A 22843-nucleotide genomic window follows, 5' to 3' on the forward strand; every position below is an offset into this window, starting at 1 on the left:
CTCTCATACAGAGAGAGTGGTATTTATCCTTACAGATTAATTTAAGGCAGGTGATCTATTCATTTCTTACAGCTTGGAAGAGGATCAGAAGTCCAACAAATTATGACTTGTTGAGGAAATATATTGCACCTGAGCAAATTTAGGCTTGCAATTAAAAAGGGTATAAATACCTTTTTAATGATTTCCATTTTAACATTTTCAATTCACCATTTCGTACATTGCACCTGGGCTGCCACCATGAAGACATTTCAAAAGGAACATAACTACAAAGTATTGATAATTTTGATCATCTCAAAGCACTAATATCCAGCACAATACATTTTTTTATTGAACCTTTATTTAACTAGGCAAGTCAGTTAAGAACATATTCTTATTTACAATGACGGAAAATAAAACACAAAAGGGGGGCCTCCACCCCCACCAAGCCAACATGTTGCGCAATAATTTGGGAGCATGGCGCACGGCGACTGGACTATTGTTCAAAACTTTATTGTACACTTTTGATACACCTTCCCAAATTATGTATCGAATTTGACAACTTTCAGCTTGAATCAAACCATTTTCTTGCAATATATATTGTGCCTAAAGGCTCTCTAAAGCTGTGTTTTTATTTTTATGATTAATACTTTTCTAACCCAAAAAATGTCCCTAAATATACCGGCTGGTGCTGAACCGGCCATCTAATTATATGCATATTCATCTTTCATTGATCCATATATTCTGAACACGTTCTCTATGTCTAGCCTGTCGACACATTCGAATTAAAGCCACACTATTTAAAGGGATGGCTTAACATCAATATATTGAACCCTATTGAATGACAACTCCACAAGGAAATCTGTTGGCCAGCAAGTGGGAAGGTTTTCAGCTGTTTAATTATATGTATACGGTATGCCCAAGGAAACCATGCCTGCAAAGCCCATTGCACAGCTGCATAAGTTGTCTGAATACCAACTACTGCATAGGAAAGGAGTGCTTAAGAAAAGGCATACATTTCCTAAATCTGAGTTGGGCCCCTTAGAAAATGTATGCCCTTCTCAGTATAATGGTTTTAATACTGAAAGTTGCCATTCAGTAGTTCAATACATTAAATATTGGATAATATTTACATTAGATAAATGTACTGAAAACCCTATTGCATGAAAACTCCATGAGAAAATCTGTTGGCCAACAAGTGTGAGGGTTTTAGGCGGTTGAATTACATGTATTCAGTGTGCATAAGGAAGCAACATAAGTCTGAATACCAAGTACATTTCCTAAGTCTGAATCGGCCTGAGTTATTTTTTAAATGTTGTTGCTTAGACTACTACTCCTTTATCCTGCATCTGACACATCCTGTTTCTCTTTTGGTCCCTCCCCTGCCCCCTCATTGCAAGCGTGGAAACCATTTTTTACTGTCAATGTCAACAAGGAGAGGTTTTGGCTCTGCTCTCAGGCTGTGGCTGCTTCTCCAAAGTGTTAGCATAGACATTGTTAGCCTTAGCAGTGTCATCTTGCTCACTCTATTCCCCTTCATTCTCTTCATTATCAAGCCTTTTTCTCTGGAAGCATCCCATCTGAGTGGAAAGGAAAAAACAATGTTGAACAGTTCAACAATCAAAGTGTTGGTCCATTACATTGCAGAAGCAAAGTTTCTGTCGCAGCTTTGATACTCACCATATACATGGACATTGTGATGATGATCAGGAGGAAGAGTCCTACTCCAACTCCTGTCCCTATTATCAGGTTTCTATGGGGATGAATGATGAGCTCAGCCTGAACATCAATCTGGAGGAATACATTTTGAGACAATAAGTGATGATGGAACAAGCATTTTAAAAACAGTTCTTATACAGTGAATCAGTTTAATTCCACAAATGGAATTACCTGTGTTTGGTGGAAGCTTGAAGAGTTATCCTAATGAGCAAATAAATACATACAAAATTGATGCTTTTGTGAATCTTTCCTCAATAAATATTTATATCTTTGTTGAAAGTTTTTTTTTGACAGGAAACTTACCCTTGGGTCACTTGCTGTCTGGACATATCGTTTTTTGTCATAGCTGAGTTTGACAAAACTGATGAAATTGACTGTTTCTCTATCCCCAGTGAATTTCTTTGGCAATGACAAGCTCTGTAAAGTGAGATATTTTTAGTAGAACTAGGTGGTAATTTTACATTAAATAGGATGTTACTTGCTTCAGTTCTTAAAATATTATGTGGTAGAAGTGTTCTGAATTCAGATTTAAATAGCAGAGAAGTTATATAAAGCTCCAAGTTTTTGTCTTAACTTGTTGGGAAAGTGGTCAAAACGGCAGTTGTTTAAAAATAAAAAGTTCAGACAAAGTAGTTGTGGTTACTAGAACAGCTGTCTGATTTCAGATATGAATAGCGGAGAAGTAGACCAAGATGTCATACCCTCTAAGTTGTTGGGAAAGTAGCTTATTTGTCAGTTAATAAGCCAGGCAAGTGACGCGTTCCTACGTCATACTTCTGTGTTCCTGGTCTTTTGCATGGGCTTCAAGTTTATCATGAAATCGGATGCCTTTTATGACGTTGCTACGATTTTGCCCATTGAAGAAAAAGCCTACAAAAGTTCAAAAACTACAAGGCTACTTGCCACATCGCTTGCATTGTGTATTCAACAGTGGGAAGTCAACTTAATGAATGAAGTTGATGAGGTTATTCTGTATGTCTTGATTTGTATAATAGAATGTTGAAATTCATGGGAGTCTGTAACAATGGAACCTTTTGAATGTTGAAGAAATCCCATGGAAGTGGATGGAGGACAAAAAGATGAATAGTTTAAAAAGTATAATATATACTTAATATATACTAATATAAAAGTATAATATATACTTAATATATACTAATATAAAAGTATAATATATACTTAATATATACTAATATAAAAGTATAATATATACTTAATATATACTAATATAAAAATATAATAAGTTGTATGTAAGCACACTGGTCCTGACCACTCTGCACGTTTTAAATGGTGTAGCGTGCTATTGAATAATAAGCATGACAAAGATTTAAAGAGGGATGTTTGCTGTCCCAAAGTCTCATTCATTATTAGCATGTTGTTACTCTGTACCATCATTTGTTCAAGTTGTCTTAATACAGACCCTTGCATGTTGATCGAGGTCCTTGAAGGAAACATTTCCAGACAGCACAAATGTAACTGTCAAAAACTTCTCCAAAAGGAAACTTTCACACTCGATGGACTTGCAGTATTTTTCTGAAGAGCAGTACTGTAAACACAGTCAGAAGCAAAATGTGTGTTTCAGTAACATGATTTCTATACTGAGTTGTAATCTGATTGAATAGGTTACTACCAACAATGTCAAGAGTGAGTGGCATATTTGAATACTCACCTCTGTTGTTGAATTATTAACCTTTCCACATTGAGTATGGTTCTTAAAAGAAAGGAAACTTGTATTAGGCTGTTTCCTATTGAAATAAATTGTGGAGGTAAAATGTCAGCATTTTTGTAAGCAAGGTGAACAATTTACCTGTAAGACAGATATTTGGTAGTCCTTCATTTCAAATTTGTGCTCAAGCTTAGTTGGGAAAGTGAAGGTGACTGTGATGGGTACAGACTTAAATCCCAAGTTCTCCACCTGTAAACAGTGGGACATTTAATCACTCACCCATACTAACATTTGTATAGAGATTTCATACAAAGGCATTTGTCACAGAATTTGTAACAAAACATAGACCTTAACTCCCAAAAGAGCAAGGTTAGAGTGACAGACATTAAAATGGTTTGTTTTTGGAGTATAATAAGATCGCGCACATTACCCCCACATCGTGTGAATCACACTTTTAATGTCAGTCACAGCAATAGCAGTTGATTGTTTACCTCATATACATTCACCAGTCTTTTAGGTGATGTGTCCTCCAGAGTAAAGTTCATGTAAGTGGTGGAGTCTTGGGGAAGGCTTCAACAACAACAAAAAGATATATAAGTCACCTTCGATTATATTCAATGAACTTGATGGAGTCATTCTCAAACAAAATGTCAAGTATAGTCTTGTGAAGACTTACGCTTTTGCTACCAGGTCAACTGTAAATTGAACAGGGATGGTCCTGGTAAGGGAACCATTGGTTGAGTTTCCATTGTCGCTGTAAATAAAGCAAAGGCTAATGCATGTTTTGTGTACATAAATGGAATGCTACGAAGTCCTTCAGCTAATTGAGTAGAAGATATTGGGGTTGTATAAAAAATAGTTTAAATCAATGTATGTTCAATACTTTGACTGCATGGGGAAATTGGATTTTCTTGGACTGATTCTCTCTCTCATTCACATTGTGGAAGCAGATTTTCTACCTCAGGCCGATGACGGTCATCTCCATTGTGTCCTTCCAGTCGTATGTATTCAAAATATGGAATTTACTGGTGAACACTGCCTGAAAAGGAAAATGGCATCGTTGACAAAGTCAGACTTGATTTGAAATTGATCATAACTGTGGGAGTGGAAGTCATGCCCTCAGAAAGTATTCATACCTGTTGACTTATTCCACATTTTGTTACAGCCTGAATTCAACATGGATTAAATCAAAAAACCTCACCCATCTACATACAATACCCCATAATGACATAGTAAAAACTTGTTTTTATTATTTTTGTAAATTTAATGAAAATGAAAGCACTCATTTACATACCCTTGAGTCAATAGTTTGTTAAAGCAACTTTAGCAGAGACTACTTCTGTGAGTCTTTCTGGGTAGGTCGAAGCGCTTTCCTAGATTGTGCAACATTTGCCCATTTGTATTTTTTTTTTTATTCTTCAATCTCTGTCAAATTGATTGTTGACCACTTTCAGGTCTTGCCATAGATTTTCATGTAGATTTAAGTGACAACTGTAACTCACTCCAGAACATTCACTCTTCTTGGTAAGCAACTCCAGTGTAGATTTGGCCTTGTGTTTTAGGTTATTGTCCTGCTGACAGGTGAATTCATCAGTGTCTGGTGGAAAGCAGACAATGGATATAGGATTTTGCCTGTGCTTAGCTCCATTCTGTTTATTATTTTTTTATCCTAAAACTCCCCAGTTAACTATTTACAAATATACCCATAACATGATGCAGTCACCACTATGCTTGAAAATATGGAGAGTGGTACTTAGTAATGTGTTGTATTGGATTAGCACTTGGTATTCAGGATAAAAAGTTTATTTCTTTGCCACAGTTTTTGCAGTATTATACTTTAGTGTCTTTGTGCAAACAGGATGCATGTTTTGGAATATTTGTATAATGTACAGGCTTCCTCCTTCAAATCAAATGTTTATTTGTCACATGCGCCGAATTCAGCAGGTGTAGACCTTACATGCTTACTTACAAGCCCTTAACCAACAATGCAGTTTAAAAAAATTAAATAAAAGTAACAAATAAAGAGCATCAGTAAAATAACAATAACGAGGCTGTGTACATGGGGTACCGGTACAGTCAATGTGTGGGGGTACAGGTTAGTCGAGGTTATATGTACATGTTGATTGTTATTATCTATGCATAGTCACTTTAATAACTAAGAGTAGCAGCAGCTTCAAAGAGGGGTGGGGGGATGCAAATAGTCTAGGTAGCATTTTGATTAGATGTTCAGGAGTCTTATGGCTTGGGGGTAGAAGCTGTTTAGAAGCCTATTGGAGCTAGACTTGGCGCTCCGGTACAGCTTGCTGTGCGGTAGCAGAGAGAACAGTCTATGACTAGGGTGGCTGGAGTCTTTGACCATTTTTAGGGCCTTCATCTGACACCGCCTGGTATAGAGGTCCTGGATGGCAGGAAGCTTGGCCCCAGGGATGCACTGGGCCGTACGCACTACCCTCTGTAGTGCTTTGCGGTTGGAGGCCGAGCAGTTGCCATACCAGGCAGTGATGCAACCAGTCAGGATGCTTTCGATGGTGCAGCTTTAGAAACTTTTGAGGATCCGAGGACACATGCCAAATCTTTTCAGTCTCCTGAGGGGGAATTGGTTTGGTCGTGCCCTCTTCACGACTGTCTTGATGTGCTTGGAACATGTTAGTTTGTTGATGTGGACACCAAGGAACTTGACGCTCTCAACCTGCTCCACTACAGCCCCATCGATGAGAATGGGGGTGTGATCGGTCTTCCTTTTTCCTTTAGTCCGCAATCATCTCCTTTGTTTTGATCACGTTGAGGGAGAGGTTGTTTTCCTGGCACCACACAGCCAGGTCTCTGGCCTCCTCACTATAGGCTGTCTCGTCATTGTTGGTGATCAGGCCTATCACTGTTGTCATTGGAAAACTTAATGATGGTGTTGGAGTCGTGCCTGACCGTGCAGTTATGAGTGAACAAGGAGTACAGGAGGGGACTGAGCTCGCACCCCTGAGGGGCCCCGTGTTGAGGATCAGCATGGCAGATGTTACCTGCCCTTACCACCTAAGGGTGGCCCGTCAGGAAGTCCAGGATCAAGTTGCAGAGGGAGGTGTTTAGTCCCAGGGTCCTTAGCTTCGTGATGAGCTTTGAGGGCACTATGGTGTTGAACGCTGAGCAGTAGTCAATGAATAGCATTCTCACATTGTCCAGGTGGGAAAGGGCAGTGTGGAGTGCAATAGAGATTGCATCTGTGGATCTGTTGGGGCGGTATGCAAATTGGAGTGGGTCTAGGGTTTCTGGGATAATGGTGTTGATGTGAGCCATGACCAGCCTTTCAAAGCGCTTCATGGCTACAGACGTTAGTGCTTCAGGTCAGTCATTTAGGCAGGTTACCTTAGTCCCTGTGCCTAAGAACACTATGGTGGTCTGCTTGAAACATGTTGGTTTAAAGGTCTTACTCACATCTGCTGCGGAGAGCGTGATCACACAGTCGTCCAGAACAGCAGATGCGCTCATGCATGTTTCAGTATTACATGCCTCGAAGCGATCATAGAAGTAATTTAGCTTGTCTGGTAGGCTCGTATCACTGGGCTGTGCTTCCCTTTTTAGACTAATAGTTTGTAAGCCCTGCCACATCTGCCGGGTGTCAGAGCCGGTGTAGTACTATTCGATCTTAGTCCTGTTTTGATGCTTTTCCTGATTAATGGTTCGTCGGAGGGCATAGCGGGATTTCTTAAGCTTCCGGGTTACAGTATCGCTCCTTGAAAGTTGCAGTTCTACCCTTTAGCTCAGTGCGGATGTCGGAACATATTCCAGTCTGCTAGCAAAACAGTCCTGTACCTTTGCATCTGCTTCATCTGACCACTTTTTTTTATTGATTGAGTCCCTGGTGCTTCTTGCTTTAATTTTTATTGTAATTATGGTCAGATTTGCCAAATGGAGTGCGAGGGAGAGCTTTGTATGAGTCTCAGTGTGTGGCGTAAAGGTGCTCTAGAGGAGTTTTTCCCCCCCTCTGGTTGCACATTTAACATGCTGGTAGAAATTAAGTTTCCCTGCATTAAAGTCCCCTGCCACTAAGTGCGCCACCTTAGGATGAGCGTTTTCCTGTTTGCTCAAGACGGTATATAGCGCATTGAGTGTGGTCTTAGTGCCAGCATCGGTCTGTGGTGGTATGTAGACAGCTACGAAAAATACAATCTCTAGGTAGATAGTGTGGTCTACAGCTTATCATGAGACTTCGAGACTTCCTTAGATATCGTGCACCAGCTGTTGTTTACAAATATACATACACCAACACCCCTTGTCTTACCACAGGCTGCTGTTCTATCCTGACGACAATGTATACCCACCAGCTGTATGTTATTCATGTCGTCATTCAACCACAACTCAGGGAAACGTAAGATATTAGTTTGTAATGTCCCGTTGGTAGTTTAATCTTGCTTGTAGGTCATCGATTTTATTTTCCAATGATTGCACTTTGGCCAATAGAACGGATCTCAGTGGGGGTTTAGTCGCTTGCCTACGAATTCTCCGAAGGCAGCCTGAGCCGGAGGCCCCCTTTTCTCTGTCTCTTCTTCACACAAATGACAGGGAAAGTACTATATCCTTCACGTCGGACTCGTTAAAGGAAAAAGCTTCTTCTAGTTCGTGGTGTGTAATCGCTGTTCTGATGTCCAGAAGTTATTTTCGGTCTTGAGAAGTAAGACCGAATTTTTTTTTTTTTTATAAAGTTACAAACGCAAAAAAAATCTGAATAGCATAGTTGGTTAGGAGCACGTAAAACATCAGCCATCCTCTCCGGCGCATTCTACATTCCTCAGTTTTCTCCTATCACAGTCATTAAACTCTATTTTAAAAGTCACCATTGGCCTCATGGTGAAGTCCCTGACCGGTTTCCTTCCTCTCTGGCAACTGAGTTAGGAAGGACGCCTGTATCTTTGTAGTGACTGGGTATATTGATACACCATCCAAAGTCAAATGAATAACTTCACAATGCTCAAAGGGATATTCAATGTATTTTTACCCATTTACCAATGGGGTCACTTCTTTGTGAGGCATTAGAAAACCTCCCTGGTCTTTGTGGTTGGATCTGTGTTTAAAATTCACTGCTCGACTGAGGGACCTTACAGATAATTTTGTGTGTGGGGTTCAGAGACGAGGTAGTCATTCAAAATTCATGTTAATCAATAGCGTCCAAGGCTCCTAACCCTGTTGTAGTGAGCAAATTATTTTGTCTTGCTTTTTTTTGTGTGGTTGTACTGATGGCACTAAGAAGATTAAGTATTTGTTTATTCTACTACTAGCCACACTGAGTTTAGATACTGTGGAGTGCACCAAACACTGATAGTGCAGAGACCTTGGTAACGTACAGCCAGGATGAACCTCATGCCCTACAGCCAAGTGAAGTTGGCCCACTACAGCTAGAGCTGCCCCCTGAGATGCAACCAAGGAAAAGGGGAAGCAGGGGAGGCTTATGACTACAAAACAAGAGAGGATATAAGCTCAATCTCCCATCCTTTATCATGGGAAATTTCCGCTCGCTTGTAATTAAGACGGAGGTACTATCGGCAACAACTTCGTATATGAGATTACATCAGCAAACAAGTCTGGTATGGTGCACGGAAACTTTGCTAATGGAGGTCATACCTGATTCTCATGTGGTGGTTGCTTTCACAATCATCAGAGCTGACAGGAGCTCAGAAGTTTCGGGGACAAGTAGGGGAGAGGCGTCTGCCTGTATGTGAACAATCAATGGCGTCACAGTGAAGATGATCTGTTCACCTCATGTGGAGGTGTTAGCAGTGGGCTGCTGACCCTACTATTTACCAAGAGTTCCCTAGCGTGACAGTGATTGTCTCCATCCTGCTGTCTGCAAGTTTTAAACTGGCCACAGACACTATCCACGAAGTCACCACATTACCTACTCAATTGATCACCCTACTCGGTTATCTCTGGAGATTTCAACCACCGTTTGCTGTCCGCAACACTTCCTACCTTAACAGTATGTTAAAGTTCAAACTCGTCTGGACAAGACCATTGACATTCTCTACACCAATGTGAAAGATGCCTACTGCTAGACTGCTCTGCCTCCACTGGACAATCTAACCACCTCGTCCAGCTGCTACCAAAGTACCGCCCACTGGTCCAGAGGTAACATGTCACTCAAGCGGGGATTCACGAATGGACACCTGAAACTGGAGAGGTGCTACAGAGCTGCTTTGAAGGTATAGATTGGATTCTATTTGTAGACGACTGGGAGGAGCATCTTAAGAGTCTCTGAATGCATAACGGACTATGTTAACTTCTCTACTGACAATATTGTGCCAAGCAAAATATGAATACATACTGATGTTAGAACGCAAGCTGCAAGCAAAAAACATGCAGGATATCTAGTATGGTAGGAAGAAAACCGGTTACAGCAACAGCGGACAACAGAGTTTATTTTTTTATTTTATTTACCAGATTCGATAAGTACGATTTGTCAGCAGAGCAACATCAGATGGGGGCGGTGCTGCACTCTGATCTGGGAAGCACTGAGCCCATGAGCATCTCGAAGAAACAAGTGAGGCAGCTGAAGAGGATCCATCCCAGTAAGTCAGCAGGGCCTGATGGAGTTGACACCAGAGTACTCAAGGTGTGTGCTAATCAAATGGCTTTCATGCTGCAGCATGTTTTCAACCTGTCCCTGACATGCTCAGATATTCCTACTAAATGGAAAACATCCTGCATAGTTCCCATCTCAAAGAAACCAGGAGGGACTGCACTGAAAGACTTAAGACCAGTGGCTTTGACATCACAAGTCATAAAAACCTTTTAGCAGGTTTTAATACCCTTATTAGGAGTCGAGGTGGCAGCCTATCTGGATCCTTTGCAGTTTGCCTACCACCCAAAAACTGGTGTTGAAGATTGGAGGAGACAGAGCAGACCAGAGTATATGAGCACCTGGAGAAGCCTGGCTGTGTTGTGAGAAGTGTTCTTTGACTTCTCCAGTGCTTTCATTACCATACAACCCCACATTTTTTCCCCAAAATGACATTCACGTAAACCCACACACAATCAAATGGATTGTGAACTACCTGACCAATAAGACCACAGTTCGTAAGACTGAACCAGGCAGTATCAGATTGGATGTGTACAAAGATGGGTGTGCCGCAGGGGACTCTCCTGTCACCTTTTGTGTTTACCATTTTACACATGACTTCTCACACAACAATGAACTGAGCCACTGGGGAAGAGATTGCCACTGTTGACACTTATATGTTCTTAGGTGTAACAGTGGACAACAAACTGAACTGGAAGGAGGATTCTCCGTGGCTTCAAAAGCCCAATCCAAAATGCACTTAAGGAAGTGTTGATCTTTTTAAAGTATGTGACAAAATGGTTTGTCTGTTCCATAGCAATGTCGTGGCGAGTGTAGCGACCGATGCCATTGTGTGCTTTTAATGAGTAATTGATTAACTGTTATGAGGTCTTCCTATTGGAAAATGTTGTTGCTTGTTTTATTTCTTTCCCAAAGTAGGATAAGAAGACAGCACTTGAATCAGATTCTTATTTTAGGGATACTATGTGCCTTTTCGTCTTAATGTTTGGTTTTTATCATGTTGGTCATTGTTGCATGTCCTGTCATTTTAAGTCATTGATGCATGCTGTGATAAAAACAATTTTCCAAGTTGAGATGAATAAAGTAATGCTCTACTCATTATTGCACATAGTGAGTCCATGCAATTTATGTGTCTTATTAAGACTTATTTTTATTTCTGAACTTATTTAGGCTTGCCATAACAAAGGGGTCTCATTTTGAGTCTGGACATTTTCAGCTTTTCATTTTTAATTTGTAAAAATTTCAATCATAATTCCACTTTGACATTATGGGGTATTGTGTGTATGCCAGTGATTTTAAAAATGTAAAATAAATTAAAAACCAATGTAATCTGTTTTAAATTCAGGCTGTAACACAACAAAAAAGTCAAGGGGTCAGAATACTTTCTGAAGACACTGTATCACCCATCAAAGCTGTCACTCAATTCGACAGTTACTGCTTTTAGCTCTGTATCTATCATTTAAGAATTACCTGTTTATTCACAGTTGAGGATTATTTAACGGGTATATCTAAGTAATTACTCACTGTGGTTTTACTACGGTAGACAGGTATGTTGACACTGCATGTAGTTCTGTCCATTTCACCTTCTAGACCACCACAGCTGAACACCGTTCTCCTTGTAGACTATGGAATACAGACAATACAATATTTCAAGTGTGTAAATAATTCCAGTTTGTACATCTGAGTCCCTGACATAGTTTAAAAGAAACAAGCAAGCATGTTAAAAATGAACCACTTTACAGAACTAATAAATTCAACACTTATAGGTGCACTACGCATAAATCGCAATGTGTACGTTTTTGGGCGGCCCGACCAAATTCACATACAAATGGGAGTTATAGATCTGTCATTCTCATTGAAAGCAAATCTGAGAAGGGGTAGATCTGTTCTATGTCTGCTATTTCTGTTGGATTCTAGCTTCAAATATACAGTGCCTTGCGACAGTATTCGGCCCCCTTGAACTTTGCGACCTTTTGCCACATTTCAGGCTTCAAACATAAAGATATAAAACTGTATTTTTTTGTGAAGAATCAACAACAAGTGGGACACAATCATGAAGTGGAACGACATTTATTGGATATTTCAAACTTTTTTAACAAATCAAAAACTGAAAAATTGGGCGTGCAAAATTATTCAGCCCCTTTACTTTCAGTGCAGCAAACTCTCTCCAGAAGTTCAGTGAGGATCTCTGAATGATCCAATGTTGACCTAAATGACTAATGATGATAAATACAATCCACCTGTGTGTAATCAAGTCTCTGTATAAATGAACCTGCACTGTGATAGTCTCAGAGGTCCGTTAAAAGCGCAGAGAGCATCATGAAGAACAAGGAACACACCAGGCAGGTCCGAGATACTGTTGTGAAGAAGTTTAAAACCGGATTTGGATACAAAAAGGTTTCCCAAGCTTTAAACATCCCAAGGAGCACTGTGCAAGCGATAATATTGAAATGGAAGGAGTATCAGACCACTGCAAATCTACCAAGACCTGGCCGTCCCTCTAAACTTTCAGCTCATACAAGGAGAAGACTGATCAGAGATGCAGCCAAGAGGCCCATGATCACTACAGCTGAGGTGGGAGACTCTGTCCATAGGACAACAATCAGTCGTATATTGCACAAATCTGGCCTTTATGGAAGAGTGGCAAGAAGAAAGCCATTTCTTAAAGATATCCATAAAAAGTGTTGTTTAAAGTTTGCCACAAGCCACCTAGGAGACACACCAAACATGTGGAAGAAGGTGCTCTGGTCAGATGAAACCAAAATTGAACTTTTTGGCAACAATGCAAAACGTTATGTTTGGTGTAAAAGCAACACATCTCATCACCGTGAACACACCATCCCCACTGTCAAACATGGTGGTGGCAGCATCATGGTTTGGGCCTGCTTTTCTTCAGCAGGGACAGGGAAGATGGTTAAAATTGATGGGAAGATGGATGGAGCCAAATACAGGACCATTCTGGAAGAAAACCTGATGGAGTCTGCAAAAGACCTGAGACTTGTCTTCCAACAAGACAATGATCCAAAACATAAAGCAAAATCTACAATGGAATGGTTCAAAAATAAACATATCCAGGTGTTAGAATGGCCAAGTCAAAGTCCAGACCTGAATCCAATCGAGAATCTGTGGAAAGAACTGAAAACTGCTGTTCACAAATGCTCTCCATCCAACCTCACTGAGCTCGAGCTGTTTTGCAAGGAGGAATGGGGAAAAAATTTCAGTCTCTCGATGTGCAAAACTGATAGAGACATACCCCAAGCAACTTACAGCTGTAATCGCAGCAAAAGGTGGCGCTACAAAGTATTAACTTAAGGGGGCTGAATAATTTTGCACGCCCAATTTTTCAGTTTTTGATTTGTTAAAAAAGTTAGAAATATCCAATAAATGTCGTTCCACTTCATGATTATGTCCCACTTGTTGTTGATTCTTCACAAAAAAATACAGTTTTATATCTTTATGTTTGAAGCCTGAAATGTGGCAAAAGGTTGCAAAGTTCAAGGGGGCCGAATACTTTCGCAAGGCACTTAATGTTACCATTAACTTAATGCACTTCCCCTTGTCTCCCTCAGTAACTTTCCATACACCAAATTCCTATACATGTAGAGTATTGAATTTGGTTTATGGAAAGTTACTGAGGGAGACAAGGGGAAGTGCACTAAGTTAAGATTCTGTTCAAAGATGTTGTTGAAGATCAATGTTCCGACAGAGAAAAGCAAAGGGCAACAGTCTAGCTTCAGGCCAGCTGCAGAACGAGGGAGGACTGATGAAGTGAGAAGAAACCTCTGGGAGGGGAGCCAAAAGGGGTCCACCACAGACCCTCTTACTACAGTCCTATCACACACACACTTCCACGCCCACGAAGGGTCCAGCATCAGGCAGGGCCATGACGACATCGGTGAGAGGAGCGAATTAAGTTCCTGCCTAGCAACAGAAACCTATAAGGTGTTGACCCCGCCTAGTAGGAGGTTATAAAAATATATGCTTGTGTAATCATACCCTGTCTTTGCAGCTGTATGACCCAGTGGGTGAATAAACTTGGTTTGTGTTTTTTCTAGTCTTTTTACAATGCTTGTTAGGAACACAGGAACTGTGCTTCCCGTTGCATTTTGGTTTCGTACACCAGCTTCAAACAAAAAATACAATATGTTTGGTTTTGGAAAATATATTTCACAGCTGTTTAGATGGTACAATGATTCTCCACACTATACGTACTTGTTTTTGTCAAAAACTGAAATTAGGCTATTACAATTTTAGTAACCAGGAAATGGAGTGATTTCTGCACAGTGCACCTTTTAATATTTTGCTAACTTTTATGAATAATTATCACATGTAGTGAACATTTAAATGATGGGCTGCAAACTGATGTTTAAATCAACGGTCTTCTATCCTGGTTCTGCAGACCCACAAGATGAGCAAGGCAAGCTTTTGTTCCAGCCCAGGAGGAACACCCCTGATTAAACGAATCATCAAACCCTTGATTGGCTGAACATGTTTTTGGTCTCCAGGTTTCAATAACACTGTTTTAGATGAGAACAAGAACAAAACATCAGAATGAATTACACAATAGATGGAGGGGTGTCGGTATTACCTTCAGAAGATGCATCATGGAGAATGAGAGGCCAGGAGGGTAGAGGAGAGTTAGACTGGTGTTGTAGGAGTCATCCCCGTGATTGGACAGTCTTATAGTCACGTTGAAGTAACTCTGGTCCACCACTAATAAAGTTGATGTGCTGATAAGAGAGACAAGACTGTAGAGTCAGAAAACATGCTTTTCTTGAGCAGTCAGTAATTATTATAGCCACAAACAAGTTACCTCTATGTTTATCAGATACTTACATAAAGTTGAAGTCCACCTCAAGCTCTGCCAAACAGGTTTCATTTTCTTTGCAGTTCTTTTCAAAGGGCACCTGTGAAGAATTCAAGACAACTGTGAATGTGTTTAGATGACCTGTTTTCACAGGTCTTTGGCTAAATTACAGTACTCAGTCCACAGTCATTGCTAGTACTGATGATCATTGTAAGTGAACAGGTTTTAGTCAGACCCAGAATGTATCCTCGTACCTCGACCACAGCCTGTGTAGGACTGTCAGTATTCAGAATGGCAGTAAGACCCTCTTGTTGGCTTTCAGATTGAGAAAAAACTAGTTGGATGATTATGGGCGATAATGTGTCGATCACGCATTGCTGGAAGAAAATAAAATGTGCCATTAATTTCCCTATTCATAGTCCTGAAAAACCCTCATTCTTCTCATCACTGAATAAAATCAACACACAATAAGAATTCAACAACCTAACAACTTAATGTTATTCATTAAATCCCCTCCTTACGAGAGACATTATAGTTGTTGTATTGCATAGCTACAGTTTGTCATTGATCATACTGTCATGTAGACTGAGTGATTGAAGCAAGTCCGCTCCTTTCTCAGCTCCACTGTAGTGAGAAGTCTTCTGGCCCCTTTGTTTGTGTCATTGTAAAAGGCTCGGCTCCTCTGTCTCACTGGATCCACATCCAGCAGGTAGGAGACGTTCATCCCTGCACTCAGCACCTCTGGAAAAGTACACAAGAGTCTGAAATGGCCTCCTTATCAGGGAGAGAAGTTCAGAACCTCATGGTTGCCTGCTGACGGACAGCATTGAAGTAGAAAGCAGAGATGGAGTCAAGACCTTAACTCTCAAGTCCCAGATCCACACCAAGGAACAACCTTTGGCACCTTAATTGGGGAGGACAGGCTTGTGGTAATGGCTGGAGCGGAATAAGTGGAAAGGTATCAAACATGGTTTCTCATGTGTTTGATGCCATTCCATTTGCTCCTTTCCAGCCATTATCATGAGCTGTCCTCCCGTCAGCAGCCTCCATCAGTCTTCAGACTGGAAAGAGACCAAGACACACTTATTGTTGTCAGTGATTTAGCTATGCACTGAGGCTCCGACCTAGACCATCAAGGCCACAATTACACTATATATACAAAAGTATGTGGACACCCCTAAGTAGGGGATTTGGCTATTTCAGCCACACCCGTTGCTGACAGGTGTATAAAATTGAGCACACAGCCATGCAATCTCCATAGACAAACTTTGGAAGTAGAAGAAGAGACTGAAGAGCTCAGTGACTTTCAAAGTACCACTGTCATAGGATTCCACCTTTCCAATAAGTCAGTTCCTAAAATTTCTGCCCTGCTAGAGCTGCACCGGTCAACTGTAAGTGCTGTTATTGTGAAGTGGAAACGTCTAGGAGCAACAACGGCTCAGCCACGAAGTGGTAGGCCACACAAGCTCACAGAACGGCACCGCCGAGTGCTGAAATGCGTAAAACACGTCTGTCCTCTGTTGCAACACTCGTTACCGAGTTCCAAACTGCCTCTGGAAGCAACGTCAGCATAATAACTGTTCGTCGGGAGCTTCATGAAAGGGGTTTCCATGGCCGAGCAGCCGCACACAAGCCTAAGATCACCATGCCCAATGCCAAGCGTTGGCTCGAGTGGTGTAAAGCTTGCCGCCATTGGACTCTGGGGCAGTGGAAACGCGTTCTCTGGAGTGATGAATCACACTTCACCATCTGGCAGTCCGACAGACTAATCTGGGTTTGGCAGATGCCAGGAGAACGCTACCGGCCTGAATGCATAATGCCAACTGTAAAGTTTGGTGTACAAGGAATAAATGTTTAGGGCTGTTTTTCATGGTTTGGGCTAGGCCCATTAGTTCCAGTGAAGGAAAATCTTAACACTACAGAATACAATGACATTCTAGATGAATCTGTGCTTCCAACTTTTTGGTAACAGTTTGGGGAAGGCCCTTTCCTGTTTCAGCATGACAATGCTCCAGTGCACAAAGTGAGGTCCATACAGAAATGGTTTGTTGTGATCAGTGTGGAAGAACTTGACTAGCCTGCACAGGACCCTGACCTCAATCTCATCTAATATCTTTGGGATGAATTGGAATGCCGACTGCAAGCCAGGACTAATCGCCCATCAATGCCCGTCCTCACTAATGCTTGTTGCTGAATGGAAGCAAGTCCCCGTAGCAATGTTCCAACATCTAGTGGAAAGCCTTCCCAGAATAATGGAGGCTGTAACAGCAAAGGGGGGACCAACTCCAAATTAATACACATGATTTTGGAATGAGATGTTCGACGAGCAGGTGTCCACATACTTTTGGTCATGTAGTGTATGTAGTCTCAGATCATGACTTAATTTCTGTTGGAAAGCACAAAGCCATCAGTGTTCCAAAGGTTCTGAGAGTTCTTACCAGCTTTACTCTTTGTTGCCTCTGCCATGTTAAAGCAGGCTGTTAAAGTGACCATGGGGGAAATGATCTCTTTTGCCAGACAGTCAAAGTTATCAGTGCTGATCTCCAAGGGATGGAAGTGGAGATGAGCAGAGACGCTGAGGACTGGTCTGGACCTGTGAGCGATCGAGATAAAAATTGGGATGTTAGCCTAGATTGTACGATGTTGGGTAGTACCGCCCACATCTCATTGAGCGCAGTCCCCATTCAGTGCTGATCGTACACTAGTGAGATATTTTTACTGGTTAAACAACTGTCTGTTTAAGCCAGCTGTCTTTTCTTATCATTTTTTGGACTCGTACCTCAAGACAACAACTGCACCACGCGCTCCTACTACGATATCAGTCAGTCCATCCTCACCCAGGTCCATCTTCCCATCAATCGTCTGGCCAAAGAACTGGAGCTTAGATCTCATCATCACAGCTGAGATGCGCTGCAGTAAGAAGACATACACATTTAATGAAAAGCCATTGATATTGATATCCCAGGAGGGATATCTGTTTTCTTTGATCATGAAGGGCCGTTTTGAATGATTTTCATCTTCATCTGCCTCACCTGGCTGAATTCAGGGCGGATCCCCTTTAGCTTTTCACCCAGGTAGATGTACACGGCCCCCCTGTGATCGTCCTCAAGTGGAGCGCCCACAGCTACATCCTTCAGCCCATCTCCATTCAGGTCTGTGAGAGAGCAGATGGAGGAGCCGAATCTACCCTGAGATGGCACTGAAACATTCATCTCCATCCTCAGTTCCAGCTAATAACGGAAGGGCGAGGAGAGATCACATGAAGATAAATCCATAGTACACTGTCTTTTTGTGCATTATAATTGAAGATCATGGAAATGTATATCCAAATGAATATATTTCGGCTTCCAGATCACTTTGTCCCTGATGAACATATTCACCCACAAATTCAGCATTTGAATCTGTTGTTCAGAGGTTCACAGTTCAGCCCACCTTATCAGTCAGTGTGTAGACGTAGATCCTGCCCTCTCTCGGAGGTTGGTGAAACATTGGTGCACCGACCAGGAGGACGTCTGTGTTGCCGTCTGAGTCTATGTCCACAGAACACAGCTCTGCACCGAAGTAGGAGCCCATCTGAGAAAATCAATACTTACATTCATATAAAAATTGTTTTGAAATGTTTTAAGTCCTTTGGTTTTGAATGGAACTCATAAGTACAGTGCCTTGCGAAAGTATTCGGCCCCCTTGAACTTTGCGACCTTTTGCCACATTTCAGGCTTCAAACATAAAGATATAAAACTGTATTTTTTGTGAAGAATCAACAACAAGTGAGACACAATCATGAAGTGGAACGACATTTATTGGATATTTCTAACTTTTTTAACAAATCAAAAACTGAAAAATTGGGCATGCAAAATTATTCAGCCCCCTTAAGTTAATACTTTGTAGCGCCACCTTTTGCTGCGATTACAGCTGTAAGTCGCTTGGGGTATGTCTCTATCAGTTTTACACATCGAGTGACTGACATTTTTTCCCATTCCTCCTTGCAAAACAGCTCGAGCTCAGTGAGGTTGGATGGAGAGCATTTGTGAACAGCAGTTTTCAGTTCTTTCCACAGATTCTCAATTGGATTCAGGTCTGGACTTTGACTTGGCCATTCTAACACCTGGATATGTTTATTTTTGAACCATTCCATTGTAGATTTTGCTTTATGTTTTGGATCATTGTCTTGTTGGAAGACAAATCTCCGTCCCAGTCTCAGGTCTTTTGCAGACTCCATCAGGTTTTCTTCCAGAATGGTCCTGTATTTGGCTCCATCCATCTTCCCATCAATTTTAACCATCTTCCCTGTCTCTGCTGAAGAAAAGCAGGCCCAAACCATGATGCTGCCACCACCATGTTTGACAGTGGGGATGGTGTGTTCAGGGTGATGAGCTGTGTTGCTTTTACGCCAAACATAACGTTTTGCATTGTTGCCAAAAAGTTCAATTTTGGTTTCATCTGACCAGAGCACCTTCTTCCACATGTTTGGTGTGTCTCCCAGGTGGCTTGTGGCAAACTTTAAACAACACTTTTTATGGATATCTTTAAGAAATGGCTTTCTTCTTGCCACTCTTCCATAAAGGCCAGATTTGTGCAATATACGACTGATTGTTGTCCTATGGACAGAGTCTCCCACCTCAGCTGTAGATCTCTGCAGTTCATCCAGAGTGATCATGAGCCTCTTGGCTGCATCTCTGATCAGTATTCTCCTTGTATAAGCTGAAAGTTTAGAGGGACGGCCAGGTCTTGGTAGATTTGCAGTGGTCTGATACTCCTTCCATTTCAATATTATTTACACAGTGCTCCTTGGGATGTTTAAAGCTTGGGAAATATTTTTGTATCCAAATCCGGCTTTAAACTTCTTCACAACAGTATCTCGGACCTGCCTGGTGTGTTCCTTGTTCTTCATGATGCTCTCTGCGCTTTTAACGGACCTCTTAGACTATCACAGTGCAGGTGCATTTATACGGAGACTTGATTACACACAGGTGGATTGTATTTATCATCATTAGTCATTTAGGTCAACATTGGATCATTCAGAGATCCTCACTGAACTTCGGGAGAGAGTTTGCTGCACTGAAAGTAAAGGGGCTGAATAATTTTGCACGCCCAATTTTTCAGTTTTTGATTTGTTAAAAAAGTTTGAAATATCCAATAAATGTCGTTCCACTTCATGATTGTGTCCCACTTGTTGTTGATTCTTCACAAAAAAATACAGTTTTATATCTTTATGTTTGAAGCCTGAAATGTGGCAAAAGGTCGCAAAGTTCAAGGGGGCCGAATACTTTCGCAAGGCACTGTAAACGTAAAAAGTGACATCATGTGTTCCTCTTTACTATCGGAGGATTCATTCAACCTTTGAAGTAACCCCAAAAGCTAGTTTCATGCTGTCCCTATTGTATAACTTGATTGATATACATCACTGCTTTCAGAAATAGCTCATGTTACCAACCTGTTCTCCAGGCAAGCTTTGTGCCACAGTCCAGTTGTTGTTAACCTTGTTAAAAAGTAGGATCCGTCCCATGTGTTCAGATCTTGGTGCTCCGGTAAAGTATAGAAGGTTCTCATTCTTCTTCCCAACAGCTACAGAGTATCCTGTAATAAAAATGAAGACATGTAGGCCCATTGTAACTACACTCCCTTCACTGAAACATCTGAACTACAGAGCCTTGAAAATAGTGTTTGTTCAAATTCACATTTGAGCAATATCTTTTTTTGAGCTTAATGTTCCATTACCCATATAGGAATCTTTGTCCAATGTGGGGTCCTGAATTTCCCTTTCCTCTGATCTCAGACCCTCAGTCTCAAAGAGAGATCCACGCCAGTTGTTTGATCCCACTGAGCCCAGAACCAAGGTGTCCTGTAGAGGAAATAAAACATTGGGTCATACTGTATGACATTTTTATTAATAAGCATTCATTAACTATATACTGTGTCTATAAACTAGTTGCCATGGTGGTCATTACATTTATAAATGTGTATTTAAGCATTTACAAGGATTTGTAGTACATTGTTGTTAACATTTTAAAACAATTTATACATATTACAAATTATCATTTAAGATGATAAAACATACTGGACCTACTATTGTGTATCTCACCTTGTTAACGTAGACAGCACTGAACCCACTCTGAGACATTTCTTTAGTCAAGTTTCCAGCCAGAGCAGTCTTAGAACCTAGAACATACAAACACTGATATTAGTAGCGATACATTGATACTTCTACTGTGGACTGTTTTGAGTAAGGTGTTATCATCAGAAATACATACCAGTATATTTTAGGAAGTGACCAGTAGTGCCACCTTGTGTTTTTTTATGAATAACAACTTTCAGTTGACAGGGACTTTGCTGAAATATAAGTAAGTAGTACTAAGAGTTTATCTGAATCCAGAGTTGTACCTTCAATGTTGAAGATCTTTTTTTGAAAGTTGTCTAGGATTCCTTTTAGTCCGTTGTAGTCCTGGATGAGGAAAGTGTTGTTCTCTTTTGGCTCTGATGCCAGGGACTTGAGTTTTGTCAAATCGACGTTCTTGACCTACCAAGAAATATATCACTTGAGGGCAGGAATTATAGTGATGTCTAATTTCCTTTTCAATATGAATGATATTTAAACATCTACATCACAGTGGTCTAAGACACTGCATCTCAGTTCTAGAGGCGTCACTACAGACAACCTGGTTCAAATCCAGACTGTATCACAACCGGCCATGATTGGGTGTCCCATAGGGCGACGCACAATTGGGCCAGTGTCGTCCGAGTTTGGCCGGTGTAGGCCATCACTGTAAATAATAATTTTTCTTAACTGACTTGCCTAGTTAAATAAAGGTGAAATAAAAACTGGGACGTTGGACTGGACCCTTGAGACTTAAAAACTATATTAAAAACTATATTTGTATAGCGCTTCTTAATACAAGTCACAAAGTGCTTCACATCAGAAAATAAAATAAAAAGTAATAACAACGACAGGAGGAAGGAGAATGAAGAACCGTTTTCAACCTAGACTTTGAAATGGTCAACAATGGCCCGTCAGAGGATCTCAGGCTGCATCCAGGCTCATAGGGAGTTAAAATATATAATAAATGGAATGGTGCTTAACCAAGCCTTAAAAATGGAATCCTTAGTTCTCCTTCCACCAAAGGCAAGAATTGACAGGGGTCACAATAGGGCTGTTTCGGTGACCGTATTACTGCCACACAGGCACTCATGAGTCATGACCGCAGTCAAATTCTGTGTTACTGCTGAGTCACGGTAAATGTCCTCTTATGCAATCTGGACATGTGTTAGTGGCACCCAACTCGCTAATGATCATCGGGTGGCTCAGAGCTGTTACTCAGAGCTGTATTGTCCCTCTAACCACTCTGACATTAATGTAAATGCAATCAAAAATCACAAACACTTAGCCTACATTGTACAACGTTGGGTAGCACCACCAACACCTCATTGAGCGCAGCCCCCATTCAGTACAGATCGCACACTAGTGAGATACAACAGGTTGAAACTGAGCGGACAACATAGGCTTTGCAACAACATCGAGAACAACTAACACAATGAAATGGAAAGCGCTTTCCAAGGTGATGATTAATTCAAAACACCCATATGCATATTAGAGCTTATGCATAGGTCTATATATGAGCCCAAGCCCCCCCCCCCCCCCCCCCCCCCCCTAAAAAAAGTGAATAACGACTGTGCCGTTGTTATAATGCCTTTGGAAAGTATTCAGACCCCTTTACCTTCCACATTGATACATTACAGCCTTATTCTAAAATTTATTTTAAATTTTTTTTTCCCCTCATCAGCCTACACCCAATTCCCCATAATGACAAAGCAAAAAACAGGTTTTTAGAAATTGTAGATAAAATACAAATCTGATGTCACATTTAGATACGTATTCAGACCCTTTACTTTGTTGAATAACCTTTGGGAGCAATTACAGCCTTGAGTCTTCTTGGGTATGATGCTACAAGCTTGTCACACCTGTATTAGTCGAGTTTCTCCCCTTCTTCTCTGCAGATCTGCTCAAGCTCTGTCAGGTTGGATGGGGAGCGTCTCTGCACAGCTATTTTCAGGTCTATTTTCAAGTTCGGTCTCTGGCTGAGCCACTCAAGGACATTCAGAGACATGACCCGTACCA

General features: G+C 41.1%; 1 protein-coding gene across 1 annotated transcript in view; it reads right to left on the reverse strand.

The window, feature by feature from the left end:
• Positions 1–465: 465 nt before the first annotated feature.
• Positions 466–22843, reverse strand: part of LOC110485921 (integrin alpha-L) — a 35009-nt gene continuing 12631 nt past the window's right edge. The window contains exons 9-31 of the mRNA XM_036940588.2: positions 21112–21247; positions 20813–20889; positions 20449–20572; positions 20165–20307; positions 18163–18303; positions 17763–17960; positions 17510–17640; positions 17169–17323; positions 15305–15471; positions 14985–15107; positions 14760–14830; positions 14512–14653; positions 11448–11546; positions 4318–4397; positions 4035–4112; positions 3850–3928; positions 3500–3607; positions 3362–3403; positions 3113–3238; positions 1999–2112; positions 1867–1896; positions 1657–1767; positions 466–1556 (exon numbers count right to left, since the gene is read on the reverse strand). Of these exons, the coding sequence (XP_036796483.1) occupies positions 1503–1556; positions 1657–1767; positions 1867–1896; positions 1999–2112; positions 3113–3238; positions 3362–3403; positions 3500–3607; positions 3850–3928; positions 4035–4112; positions 4318–4397; positions 11448–11546; positions 14512–14653; positions 14760–14830; positions 14985–15107; positions 15305–15471; positions 17169–17323; positions 17510–17640; positions 17763–17960; positions 18163–18303; positions 20165–20307; positions 20449–20572; positions 20813–20889; positions 21112–21247 (2529 nt within the window). The 3' untranslated portion in view covers positions 466–1502. The remainder of the gene's footprint in view (positions 1557–1656; positions 1768–1866; positions 1897–1998; positions 2113–3112; positions 3239–3361; positions 3404–3499; positions 3608–3849; positions 3929–4034; positions 4113–4317; positions 4398–11447; positions 11547–14511; positions 14654–14759; positions 14831–14984; positions 15108–15304; positions 15472–17168; positions 17324–17509; positions 17641–17762; positions 17961–18162; positions 18304–20164; positions 20308–20448; positions 20573–20812; positions 20890–21111; positions 21248–22843) is intronic.

Source organism: Oncorhynchus mykiss, chromosome 13, assembly GCF_057628025.1.
Source record: "Oncorhynchus mykiss isolate SJ-2025 chromosome 13, ASM5762802v1, whole genome shotgun sequence".
In the NCBI taxonomy this organism is placed as follows: domain Eukaryota; kingdom Metazoa; phylum Chordata; class Actinopteri; order Salmoniformes; family Salmonidae; genus Oncorhynchus; species Oncorhynchus mykiss.